The 14,558-nt window shown below is 42.4% G+C and overlaps 1 protein-coding gene across 1 annotated transcript in view; it reads left to right on the forward strand.

The window, feature by feature from the left end:
- The first annotated feature begins 263 nt into the window (after window positions 1-263).
- The window catches only part of EVA1C (eva-1 homolog C), a 66,676-nt gene continuing 52,381 nt past the window's right edge, over window positions 264-14,558 (forward strand). Inside the window, exon 1 of the mRNA XM_018565004.1 lies at window positions 264-578. Within this exon, the coding sequence (XP_018420506.1) occupies window positions 461-578 (118 nt within the window). The 5' untranslated portion in view covers window positions 264-460. The remainder of the gene's footprint in view (window positions 579-14,558) is intronic.

Below are 14,558 nucleotides of genomic sequence, written 5' to 3' on the forward strand. Positions count from 1 at the left end.
TATAGGACTGTACAACTCAGTCATTTCAGTATCGGAATATTGATCATGGCCACCACTAGATGGCGACCCTCCTCCATGTCCAATGCCCGGGTGTCCAGAACCCTGAAGTGTAGAAGTTGTGGAAGTGGGAAGGTTCTTCTGGATCAGTAAGTCCTGCACGTGTTGCCAGGGAGGGGCAGTTTATTCTGCCCAGCACTGTGGGCACAGTCTGCTGGATGCTGCCACAGACTCCGGGGCCCCGGTGAACCCAGACTGTGAGTGTGCGCCCCATGGGACACCTGGCTGCTGCGCTGCTCCTCCATCCATAGACACACGTAAGAGGTGGAATGATTGCTCAGACTCACCGTCTATGAGGACTCCTGGCAGATGTGATCTGCAGCTCCCGGGGACAGGAATGCCGGTCCAGCACAAGCTGGCCACAGGTCAGATCATGTGAATTCCCAGGCTGCCCGTCCACATCATGATCAAGAAAGATGGCTATGAAGGGAGACAGGTGGAGCCAGCGACCCTGAGCAGCATCCTCTGCTGTATCCTCCTGCTGTGGACCACACAGGTCTCTGCCCTGGCTGACTTCTCAGGTAGGACATGATGGGACTTTCTGAAACTTTGGAGAACTTTTAGCTTCAGTGTCTCCATTAAATTTGAAACTTTTGTTTTTGTTTAGTTTTCATGTTTTTATTGTTTAGAAAGTTGTATGCAACACATATATCTATGTATGTGTGTGCGTGGGTATATTTATATACATATATATGTATAATAACACAATCACAGGTGTTGCAGCACTCAACCTTCTTTTATTATCTAGTTCACAATATTGTAACAGATGGCGTCTGATGTATTGGTTTTTGGCTTGAAGAAGGATCACGTGAGATCCAGAAATGTTGTCATTTGTTACAGTATAAAGAATTTGGATAATAGAAGAAGACTGGACAGATTTCTGTTGATGGCACCAACATAGAGAGTGGTTGTGCGGTGCACCATTTTATGTGATTTATATATTTTTGTATTATTATTACAGGTATTTATATAGCGCCGACAATTTACACAGCACTTTACATAGTGCACATTCACATCAGTCTCTGCCCTCAAGGAGCTTACAATCTAAGGTCCCTATCTCACATGCTTTTATACGATGGCCAATTTAGACAGGAGCCAATTAACCTTCCAGCATGTCTTTGGAATGTGGGAGGAACCCGAAGTACCTGGAAGAAACCCACACAAGCACAGGAAGAACATGCAAACTCAATGCAGGTTTATATTAGAGCAATGCAAACAGTAGTAGAGTATTGTACAGGGTTTGCCATTGATTAGTGCAGAAGGTTTGGAGTTTAGGTGGCTCTGTTTATTGGCTAACTTCGGTTTATTAAAGATGCAAGCTTTCCAGATTCCTTGGATTCCTTTCCAGATTTCTATTAAAGATGCAAACTTTCCAGATTCTTAACCAGCCTTTATATAAAGTCTGATGACATAAGGAATCACGAATGCTTGCATCTTTATTAACTTAAAGCCTATCCGCAGGGAAAAAAAACTACCCTTGCAGTGGGGCTGCCTGCACCGCAGGGGTTTAATGCTCATTTATGTCTAGGATAGCTGTGTAATGGACTTTTACTTACCTGATCCCCACTCCTGCAAGCTCCAGGACCGACTCTAGGAGCCTCTACCCCCCTACGTTCCGGCGGTCAGAGTCCCATTGACAACATAACGCACAATGCAGGGCCCAGAGCTCTGCATTGTACATGAGGGGCAGTCCACAAACTGGAGCGTAGAGGGGAAGAGGAGAGCGCCGACTGTCAGGGGAGCAGGGATCAGGTAAGTAAAAGTCCTTCAGGGCCCAGTCACACCATATCCAGTGCGGCCCGGTGTAGTTTGCTCCTGAACGCACTGGATCGCATAGATCAAGCCGGGCAGCGTTCTGGGGCGGGAGGGGGGGAGTGGTACGCGAGGTACAGGAATGCCCTCCAATGCAGTGCGATTTGAAAAAATGCTGCATGCACTATTTCTTCAGGTCGCACTGCACTTGAACAGAGGGCATTCCTGTACCTTGCGTTCTGGTGAGGGCGATCGCACTGCAGGCAGGGGGGGTCTGCGAGGCCATTGACATGAATGGCACCGACACGCCCCCTCCCCCCAGAATGGTGCCCAGCTTGATCTATGCGATCCAGTGCGTTCCAAGTGGGAACTGCGCCGGGATGCACTGGATACTGGATAATCATAATCACTGCTATGATTCCATCTATAATATGGCGTTCAGAATAATGAAAAAGTCTCTGAAATAATTCTCGGTTCGGAATCCTTCACCTTGTAACTCATAATCATCCCAGCAGTAAATAGCACTTAGAAATGGTTTTCCTCTTTTAAGGACGGGGGCATTTTTGGAGTGGGTGCAGGTTGTTGCTTGTGGTCATTTTGTGCATGTTGAATGTGTCATGTAAGATATTGAATTTCTATGTTGGAAACTATGTGTTATGCAATATGTTGGTATAATATATTATAATGTTATGTTGATGAGATTATAGTAAAAAGCAGACAGAGGAGAGAAGAAGAATGGGAAATCACTAACACTTAGGATATGAGATATATAATTGTAGAGTCCCCTGTAAGGGCTCATGCACACGGGTATAATCCAGAGCAAATGGAGACATATCTTCATACAGAGTAAAATACACCTGTATTTGCAGCACCGGGGGGCCACAGCTGCTGCAGTTTTTTGTCCAAAGCAATGTATGTACTCGGGGGCATGTCCAAATGTACACCTGTATTTGCTCTGAAATATGCCTGTGTTCATGAGACCTTAAAGGAACATCACTACCAAAATCAGGAAAATAGCAAAATGTGATAAGTGGAGGACACAAGAACAGACATCTCAACTCTCCCGGATGTTCCAGGTGTCTCCGGCTATTAGATAGCGGCTCCCGGATACCCAGGAGAGAAATATTTTCTCCCCCATAAATGTCTACTCTGCTTTATCCAGCAGAGTAAACCTTTCTCTGCTCTATTTTTTAAAATCAGGGCCGCCGGCCGCCGTCAGTCAGAACAAATTCCCCGGCATAGGAATGAATAGCACATTGAACTAGCCAATAGCAGACTAGCTATTGCATCCGCCCACTACTGCTGTCAATCAGCAGAGGTAGACATGAGGTTCTCCATCAGGTCCTCCTTTAATGACTGACAGCAGCAGAGGGTGGGTGCAATAGCCAGCTTGCTATCGGCTTGGCTATTGCAAATTGAACTAGCCAATAACAATCTAGCTATTCATTCCTATGCTGGTTTTTTTTTCTTTCTTTTTATTCTGACGGCAGCAGCTGTCATAATACAAAAAAAAACAGCAGATAGCAAGGGAAGCATTAGCTTCTTTGCCATCTGCCAACATTTCAGGGAAGTGCACTCTTCCTTAATCTGTTTGGGCACTTGATGTTTTTGAAGGTTTTGGTGGTATTTAAAGTTGAACTCAAGTCTGAAAATACTCACCTCCGCTCCAGCAATGAGACGTGCACAGCTTCTGTAACAAAAAACCTTACTGCTCACAGTTTTTTGTTTCAAGGCCACGGTTCTACTTTTAAAAAATGTGCATCTCAAAAGAAATGCAGAACATCTAGAGGTATCCCTTTCATGAATGGTGTCTGATCTCCTGTACCCAAAGGGGCTTAATTCTGCTGGTTGGTGACAGATCATGTACAGTGACATTACCTGCATGTGCTTGTGCAAACATATAGATGAACTCACTAGTAGCAGCTAGTCACATGCAGCTTGACGTGTTCTGTAATGTTGGCTGTTAATATCCTGCGCTATGGAATTAGGTGCTGTGTAGGATAAAACAAGAAGCTGCTACACTCCAAGTACAAGTACTTCTAACATATATCTAGAAAAGTGCACAGCGCTAATTGTAAATTTGTAAACCTCGTGACCTAACATATCACATAATATAAACATCAACAAAGAAAATTCAACTTAGAAATTAAATAGTGAAAAAAATCCTTACGTGAAAACAATATTTTGAAGTTAAGAGTGAAGAGTTAAATGTAAAAATTAATATAGTGTCATCAACAATTCATAATAACAATAAAGTGCCCATGTGCTTAACGCATAAGATCGATGTGTCTTGTATAGCCATTCCATAGTTTTCCACCACTGTGAAAATCCATACCCAATGTTCAAGAATATTCTGATGATCCACAGTATAAGCACCGCAGGTGTCACTCTCCCTGTGAAAACAGCACTGCTCTTCACCCACCAGACTTCCGTGACCCTCTATCTCTAGACGGTCACATAAGCTTAGATGTAATCTACTTCTCCAAATCTTCCAGTTTCTTCTTTCAATTTCAAACAATGTGATCAGCCGCTCAAATCCTACAGGCCACTATGTCTCCAAATATCACCGGTCAAATCCCCATGTTAGAAGAAACGATAGCACTCAAGGTGTAGTATAATAGCAGTTTTTTTTTCAGTGTTCTGAAACGTTGAAGAGGTTTTGCCGCTCATCCAGGCAGCTCCTTTAGTTCTGGACATTAAGGAAAAAGACCAATTGAATGTGACTAAGTACTACTAGTAATACCATGGGGCTCCCATGGTATTGGGCTCCCTCTCCTATAGTTTACTATTATTGTTACGTTTGGCTATACAGGTGGATGTACAGGTCATTATCCTTTTTACACATTGTATTTCTATATTACCCATCCTTGTTGTGTCTATCACAGTAAATGATGACACTATAAAGTAATAAATATGGCCCCAAAAAAATCACACACTAATATTTCGCTAGACTGTCTTTAGCTTTAATAACGGCACGGATTTGACGTGGTATTGTTTCGATAAGCTTATGCAATGTCATAACATTTTTTTCCATCCTGATTTGCATTAATATTTCACGAAGATCTTGTAGTGATGAAGGGAGAGTCAGAACACTGTGTAAAGTTTTCTCCAGCACATCCCAAAGATTCTCAATGGGGTTGAGGTCTGGACTTTGCGGTGGCCAATCCATATGTGCAAATGATGTCTCATTCTCCCTGAACCACTCTTTTACAATTTGAGCCCGATGAATCCTGGCATTGTCATCTTTGAATATGCCCAATGTGCCATCAGGGAAGAAAAAAAAAACCATTAATGGAAAAACCTGGTCATTCAGTATATTCAGGCAGGCAGCTGACTTCATTTTGGTGGACATAATGTTGCTGAACCGAGAGCTTGTATCTAATGGAAGGCTCTGACCTATTTGCTTAGCTAAATCCAGGTGGTATTTTTTTTTTTTATATCAGGAAATAATGAGGTGCCTACTGAGAAAACACAGATCCACCCAAATGCACACTAGTGATCTTGCCACAGTTCCTCAGTTACTGGATCTCAACGAGGGCATTATTCAACCTTTTCCCAGTCATGGCACGCTTTAGCAGTATGCAAATTCTTGAGGCACCCCAGTGTAAAATGTAAAAAATGAAGTGTATTCCTCCAAAATCCATCCATCCAGATCTTTATCCCAAGAAGGGGTTTGGTATGGTCCCCTCTTCTAATTTGGGAGCCGCCCTGCCCCCTTTCACATCGGAGTCCCCCTCTACATCAGTAGTCCCCCTTCTTTTTTCAGTGATATTCTGACCAATATTTTCTGTGTGTATTCACATATTTGCTGTATGGTTGGTGGGTTTTGTTTTGTAGTACAACATGGGTTTCCAATAATATAGCTGATCTGTCACCATGAAAGCGGTGCCAGAGACAGACAAGGAGAATGTTAAAAAAAGGATTATTTGTTCCACTGGCAGCTGCAGTTAAAAAGAATGGACAGTAATTGAATGTGAATCTGCCAAAAATTGCCACATAACTAATGAAAGACAAAAAAAGGTTACAGGCCTACTCCACCCACAACTAATATTACAGCATTGTATGCTTGCTGGCACACTGGATCGCATTTTGGCATCTTCTATCTCTCATGGACTCCAATACCAAGATATATTTACCATAATTCCCATGTTCAATGTCTGCCCTTGTTACAAGTCAAAAGGATGGTTCCACACTCCCTCCTTAACGCCCCAAGATTCTCTATAATACAAATTTAGAAAATTATACAGAGGTTCTAGCTGTAGGTGTCACTTTGGCTAGGGACTTGTGGAAGGGGGGTAGACACATTCTAATATGAGTCACCCCTGGAGGCTCCAGAAATATAAACAGGCTACGGTCAATTTGAAGCCACCACTGTCCACTCAGAACTTAAGGTGACGTTGAACTTGATGGACCTGTGTCTTTTTCAACCTCAAAAACTATGTAACTCAGGAGTTAAATCTTAACACTACATTCAGGCACCTTAACTTTTAACAGAAATGTATCTCATTTGTATATCACTCGGCTGTAAATCCACAAATCATCTCTGAATTGGTGCTGACACTGTCTCTCCTTCAGGAGGGGGGCTATTTTTGTTCCCCATGGTCCCTGTGTGTGTAGTAAAGTAGTCACCGCTCCAAGCTTGTTTCCGTGATGGACTACAATCTCATGTTCAGTTTCTAATTTCTGTTGATATTATAGTTTATCAGAGAAACAAGCCTGAAGCATTGGCAACTTCACGTCACTTTAAATTTCTCCTTTTGGGTGAAGTTGACCTTTATAATAAAAGAAAACCTACAACCTAGATGTAATTCTTGGTTTGCCCTCAATAACCTATGATCGTCTGATAATATTGTATTATTGCATTTGGTTTCACATTCAAAGGAAGAACAATGAAAAGCAATATGCTTTATTTGATTCTGCTTTCAAGGACGAATAATGAAAAGAAATATGTCTCTCTACTGCTATTAGCAGCCCAGACTGAACTGATCCATCCAGCAGGACTCAGCAGAGGTAGAATCTGCTTCACCAAGTGAGACATGTGCTTCTAGAGGAGCCGCTGTCCAACATGCCAAGTTAGCCCACAGGGCATTCTAGGAGCTATTGTTCCAGATCAGGACAGTCTGGTTATTTTCAGAGCAGTTCGCTTAAATCTAAGTGTTCATTTGGATCAAGAATGCTTTTTTTTTTCCGAAGGAAATTTAGGTAGAATAAAATTAGGGATGAAGTTGCTTGATGCTGTTAAAATGTTTGTATCATGTCTAATTCCCTCCAGGACATGACTTATTAGGCAATTTTAAATTCTGGATAAAATCCGGAATAAGCCGCTTTTTTAACTTGCAGACAGAATGCAAATCTTCTCCTCACAAAAGAGCCTTCATTGCATTTATTTTGTGCATGTATGCGCATCCAATAGTGCATACACCACACTTTGTTGTACCGTTTGTTAACGCACAATGCGCACAAGTGTAGATGCTGCCTAAAACCATATTAAGGCTAGGTTCAGATATCGGCGATCGCGAGACGCGCATCTCAGGACAGCGCGATCGTGCACGATTGCACACATCGATTGCTGCGCGGCCCCATTGATTTCAATGTGGTTATGTCCGTCAGCAATCACTGTAAAAGGTTACAAGTACCTCTTTTTGTGACACTCACTGCACGTTTTTTTGAGCCGCAATCATGCGCGATTGCATAGGCGGTATCGCAGCTGGAAACCGCGCAATCTGCCTGGCGTGACTGGGTTGTTTTCTGTACCTCCTACTACTTTTCATCTGATAAACAAAAATTACATCCGATAACCAAAAAAAAACAAGAGTTGGTTTTCACACTGCACTGACTTAAAGTGGTCAAATGAGGAAACAGTGTATCCTTCTGACACTTCCTGTCATGCATTCACTTTGTATGTTCCTTTCATCTGATAAAGTAGGGCTTTATTGACAGTGAGACCATCTTAAATGTAAATTGTAATAAATTATACAAGGCTCGTAATGAAAATAATAGGGCAATGCCTGCATTTAATAAAAAAAACTATTGAAGTTGAAGTCCATGCAGACATAAAAAAAACTCACCTATGAATTCAGTTATGAACTGAGTACAAAATAATACATACAACCTTTTTTTAAATTCCAGGGTTTTTCTCACTGCTGGTCCCCCAACAGTAAACTTGCCCTTTTGTAAAAATGTGATGACCCCTGGTTAAAGGGTAATTGTATTGGCCATACCAATATCCTTATGAAACAAGCACTGAATATTAGGCAAAGTGTCAGGCCAGGGCCAGCAGAACGAGCAGAATTTTCCTCTATAGATATTGACTTTTAGGAAAGTCAGCATAGGTGTAGACACATTTCCATGCCACCCACCTGACCATGCTCAGGCCTGGCGACAGGACGCCAGGGCAATATGCACTGGAAGTCAATGTATTTGGGGAAGCTGCAGAGGAAAAGCTCCTAAATCTGGGGGAGATGATGCAGCGGGTTGCAGGGAAGTTGGGAAGTGGATATCAATTCATATCAATATTTGTATTGCCACTTAAGGCTTTGTTACATTTTGTGAAAAATACATTTACCCAAGGACACATCTTTAGAAACTGAGACAGTTGGCACCTATACTGGCTAGGGCACTATTCATACCCAAAGAGAACTTCTTTGAAGTTTATCTCGTATTTGTATAGGCACAGGTCCTGCAACCATGCTGACTTAGAAACATTTCTCTTCTTCAGGATGTCAGGACTTGGCGGGGGGATTAATATGGGGAATTCTTTCTTGGGTCATTGGGTTTTCCGCTCGGTGTAATCTGTATTATCGGGACTTCTTCTTTAGCTGTCCCTCGGCCTGTGTGCTGATCTCTCTATGCACAGGCTAAGGTTTTCTCTAATCTCTTCCACGCCTGCTGCGAGGGAATGTATAAAACAACATTACGTTTGCCCTCTTTGTCCTTCCTTCTCCTGAGCATTTACAAGTTCTCACACTAACAGTCGGCTGCCAGGAAGAAAGGTTACAGATGGACCTCTATGGTTTTCTCTTTTTTTTTATTCTTACTCTTCTTAAACTGCTGCATAATAAGATTGTAATGTGACTTTCTGGTAGTGATGCATGAGTAGTTAATGCATGACTTAGCTAAACGGAAATATATCTGTGCACTTTCTCCTTCTATGGAGGCGACCCTGTAATAAACATAGTTTAATGGGCAGTGGTGCTCAGAAATCTGTAGCACCCGTGTCGATTGCTAGGTTCTATTGTTTCTCTGTGACCATGTTTCATGTTACATCCAGAATATGAGTCTAAAAATTACAGTAATTCTTTAATGTACATAATTGTACACACAGGATGGATGAAGAAGTAGTCCTAGTGGGGACTGGGGGACAGGGTGTGTTTGACCTCCAAATAACTTGTAATTTGACACTACAAATAATATATGTTGGTCTAGTGGCCCCAATTGTGGATATCGCTTTGTTCAAACCTCAATCAGAATTAAACCGGGGGTCTTGGGCAAACTCAGCCAAACTGAAAGCGCGCACCAAGTCCCCACTTATCACTACAGGAGTTTGGAGGGTATGCTCTATGTTCTCTGGGGTGGTCTAGATGGCATGGTATTTCATTCAGTATTCTGTTTAGGTGAACCCCTCTAGTTTTTACACAGCAGCAGTCAATTTCTTCAGTTCATAAAGTACTATCTCATTTACAATTCAACCTGTACAATCCTCCTTTTTTTCATTTATATATGAAAAGATGTGCCACAATAAGCTATGTTCTTTACAACAACACCCACTTTTCACCATGGCCACCAATCACTGTAACAGCATGGTACACTTTGTGTGCTGCATTTTTAAACCACAAGACACTAGGAAAAGGACAATTTGTTGTGTTTGCCTCCCTGGCCAAAAGTTCAGAGACCTACTCTGATCTGGTCTATGTGACTTTCAGACCTGAGGGTCAAATTCTGTTTGGCCAACAAAATAAATGCATTAGCAGTGTAAAAGACAGCAGACCCTCAATGCAGTGCTAGTTTTTGTGGCATGAACTACACCAAATGATTTTCCAAGCACTTGTATATTGAGCTAATAGGCAGTTAGGCACACTTTGCACACAGACTGGTAAGGGAAAGGTGTTCGAGGCCCTATTGTTGTCACCTCACTTGGCTATTGAGGGAAAAGTGTTCCAGGCCCTACTGTTGTTGGGTCACTTGGCTGGTGAGGGAAAAGTTTCCTACGTCCTACTGTTTTCAGCTCATTTGTCTGGTGAGGGAAAGGTGACCCAGGCCCTACTGTTGTCAGCTCAATTGGCTGGTTGGCTGGTAAGGGAAAGGTGTTCCAGGCCCTACTGTTGATGGCTCACATGGCTGGTGAGTGAAAGGCGACCCAGACCCTACTGTTGTCTGCTCTCTTGGCTGGTGAGTGAAAGGTGACCCAGACCTTACTGTTGTCTGCTCTCTTGAGGGGTGAGTGAAAGGTGACCCAGACCCTACTGTTGTCTGCTCTCTTGGCTGGTGAGGCAAAGTTGTCGCAGGCCCTACTGTTGTCAGCTCTCTTGGCTAGTGAGTGAAAGGTGACCCAGGCTCTACTTTTGTCGATTTACTTGGCTGGTAAGGGGAAGGTGTCCCAGGCCCTACTGTTGTCGACTCACTTGGCTGGTGAGGGAAAGGGGTCCCAGGTCCTACGGTTGTCCACTCACTTGGCTGGTGAGTGAAGGGTGTTCCAGGTCCTACTTTAGTCAGCTATCTTATCTCTTACACTTAGTATACAGCACATCTTTACTAAATTGCATGTAGCATTAAATAGATGCCCCACAGTAAAATGACTCATGATTTAATATGATGATTTTAATTATACCATGCAAGCCACAACAAAAATATTACTACTTATATAAATAGATTATACCTGCTGGCAGTGGAGAAAACGTTCATTTCTCTGCAGAATTCTGCAGCTCTTGTTAGAGGCAAGAGTGACTAATTACAAAGTTTCGCCAACTATGTTTTATCCACATCTATTTATCTTCACTATAGCATTACCTGTATACAGAAGAATGTAAATAACAGCAGTGACGGTGCCTCCTTCCTATATGCTATATATTGCCTCCACTATAGGCACAAAAGTATGTGAAAACCCCAACAAAACACACTGTCAGCTCCATAAAGACATAGGGGGGAATTTATCAAGGGAGTTGCTTCACTTTTCTTTAAGTGACAAATTCTCCACGTTATTTGCACCTTAATTATCAAGGTGAGTGTTTGAACTTGCACGGAATATATTTGCACCAGATTTATCAAGCTAGTGTAATGCTGTTGATAAATGAGGTTTAAAAGACTCCAGGAAAGAAGACTTGTAACTTCAGGCAAAAAGCTTTACTGTCACATCTTGAAGAAGTGGTCATGGGGACTTCTTAAGTTGTGATTGTTTTCTTAGGTGATACTCCAGTTTCATACAGCCCCAGAACAAGTGCAGATGAAAACACGTGCAAAAAACGTGCAGTTAAAAAAGTAGTGCAAGCGCTGAAGAAAACAGGTGCAAAACAAGTGCAAAAAAACATGTAATTGAAAAAGTATTGCAAGCTCTGAAAAAAACAGGTGCAAAACACGTGCAAAAAACATGTGCAGTTGGAAAGTAGTGCAAGCTTTGGGCAAAACACGTGCAGTTGGAAAAGTAGTGCAAGCTCAAATGAAAACAGGGGCACATGTTAAAACCCAGATTTGCACATAAAAAAAAAGATCTAAGAGGCTGAAACTGTCGTAATTGCTTTGATAAATTCCCCCCATAGTGTGTTGAGTTTGGTGTGGAGAAACTAAAGTGGCCTGCACAGAGCCCTGACCTGAACCCTACTGATCACCTTTTGAGATGACTTGGAAAACAAGCCAGGTCTTCTCATCCACTAACCTGACCAATATCACAGGTTTTATTGCCACAAAAGGAAAGTAATAACTCCCTAATGGTTTTGGAATGGAATATCCAACAAACTCATATAGGTGTGATGAACAAGTGTCTACAAAATTCTAGCCATATAGTGTACATCATTTAACAACTGTATTGATCCAGTTTTGAAAGTGTCTGTGTCACAGAGCAAGGGGCACCCACAATTTTGCGTCTGGGGATCTACTTTTCAAATGACAAGCTCAATTAGATCTACCAATGAAAAAACACCTCCATTCAGGGGCAGGAGGGGGCGTGGCGGTGCATTGAAGTCAATGGCACCAGAGCCACGCCCCCCACCTGCAGTGCGATCGCTTGCACCCGGAACGCAGGCACATTAGTGCCTGCTTTACGGTCCAGTGATGTCTCTTCTCTCTCTCCTCCCTCTATCCCCTGCTTCTATCTGCTGTCTCTTCTCTCACTTTCTCTGCTGTCTCTTTTCTCACTTTCTCTGCTGTCTCTCTCCTGTCTGTGTTTTCTTACCTCTACTAAAGCACCTGCCCAGGTCTCCTCTCGTGCGCCGGCGTCCTGTGCTCCCGCGGTGCTCGTGTGGCCGACGTTGCACACAGGGAGAGGTGTCCCGCGGCCGCCCCTTTCCTTCTGCGGCGTCTGACACATTCAGCCGGCAGCCGCACGAGCACCACAGGAGGACAGGACACAGATCAGTGAGCCGATCGCGATCTACCAGTTTTGCGATCGACTGGTAGATCGCAATCGACCTAATGGGCACACCTGAGCTAAGGCAACAATGCATTGTCCATTATCCTGCAATTGATTTTTTCTCAAAAAAGTCTTGCATGGATGCAGACTGCACTGTCTAGCAAACCCGTAGCTACAAGAGGAAGCAGCAGATCTATTTCTATGAAACATAACCATGGAAATATGATGCAACAACCACACAAGGATAGGAAAATCACATCAAGGTTTTACAGTAATCTGGTGCACTACATGCTAATGTGTTGATAATGAACATGCTGATAGAAGAGAGCAAAGGAATAATCTCATCAGTCTTCTGCTGCTGTTTTTTTGTCCAATCAGCAGGCTGGGGGTGGATAGAGGCTGGATACTGTATCCCATAATTGTAAGTGGTGTCATCCAATTTACTGTGCTGTCTGAGAAGGCTTTGTAAATCTCAAGACTGGATGAACGGAAAGAAGCTAAAAGAGCTCCTTGATAGTATATGTATTTCAACTGTATGTTTAGCTTTAACTAAAAACTGATGCAGCAAGTCATTACTCAAAGAGTGCTTGCCATAAGAAGTTCTTGTTATTTATAGATAAAAAAAAGAAAATCCCAGGAGGAAAAAAAAACACTAATCGGCCTCAACAGGTCACGGTAACATGAGCCTTAAAAGCATCTAGTAAAGTAATAACAATTTGTTGTACCTAATTGAGTGTGGTTAATGGCCTTCTATAAGGAAATGTTCACAGGAGACAGATTAGTGTACATTGAATTGATGGCATACCAGGAGATGCATGGCTGGATTCTCAGCCAAGAGATAAATGAGTTTGGACCCAGGACCTGCACAATAGTTTGTCTGTAGAAAATAAATGCTTCTCCATTACAGCTTCACTCAGCATTGACTTGGAGGGGAGGATTAAGAAGGTGAGTGGAATTCAGCGGGGAAAAAAACTCTTAAAGGATAGTTAAAAATAGTTACATAGTTAGTTAGGTTGAAAAAAAACACACAAGTCAATCGAGTTCAACCTAAAAACCTTACTTATTATTTGCATGTACCTACTGCTAGCAAGCAGTAGATACTGTATATGCAAAACATTATTTTTTTTTTAATTAACCAAAAAGGTTATTACTTACCTGTGTCACCGCCGCTCGTTTACGTCCGAAGATCTGAAAAATTCTCCAGCGGCCGCAAAGGATCATGGGGCGGACGCATGAGCAGTAGAGATCTTCGGCCGGGAAAAGAGGAAAGACACATTGTAAGTCAATGCAAGCAGCCCAGCAGCGTGCACGCGTACAGACTCCATGGGGCAGGAAGACACAGCAGTCAGCGCTGGATCAGAGACCGGCACCACCGCTGGAGGGACTCCTGAACACTACTGGAATGAAGAAGATGATCGGATCAAGAGGCATCATTTAAGGTAAGTCCTTAAAGCAGCGTTGTGGGGGTTGGGATGTATCCTTTAATATCACTTTAAGGTTTATGCTACCGAGATGAACATGAATATCTCTTTGCAGTATAGGTTAGATTTAAAGAAAACCAGTCACCAATGTGCATCAGTAGTCATATGAATCTCTACTCTTGATTTCTTTTAAATTGTGCATCCTTAACACTCATTGCCCGATTTTTGATGATTCACTTTTATTCTCTCCCTGTCCGAGCTGAATGTCAGGTGGTTGTAAGGTTGACCTATCTCCTTCTTGAGATCAGCTCTGATAACAGAAACTCATATATTTGTGAAAGAAACAAAAGCTTTGTAACATGACAGTTACAAAGTTGTCCAGCGGCCCGTTGTGAGTTTTCAGGCTTGAATTTGTATATGTGAGACACTGGATCTTCAATTATTGATATCCCATATTCTGGAAAATCAGTAAAGGCTGATCTCATGAAACGGAGCCACCATGGAGGCCGACCTGTCTCATGATTCTCAGATCAAGCCTAAACTATCTGAAGGTGAGAGATGTGATAGGAGCTTTGCTCTGATGGTTAAGGAGTCCAAATAAATTTTAATCAGTCCATATTAGGATGAAGTTAAACAGTCAACGTGTTTTGAGGCTCTGCCACTCCTTTCATCATCAGGCCTACAATAAAATGTATATAAGTTTCATATTAAATTCATTTTAGTTATTTGAATTTTTATTATATGACTTTTAATGTAAACTTTATTGG

The sequence above is a fragment of the Nanorana parkeri genome, unplaced genomic scaffold, assembly GCF_000935625.1.
Source record: "Nanorana parkeri isolate BGI_ZX_2015 unplaced genomic scaffold, ASM93562v1 scaffold805, whole genome shotgun sequence".
NCBI classification, from domain to species: domain Eukaryota; kingdom Metazoa; phylum Chordata; class Amphibia; order Anura; family Dicroglossidae; genus Nanorana; species Nanorana parkeri.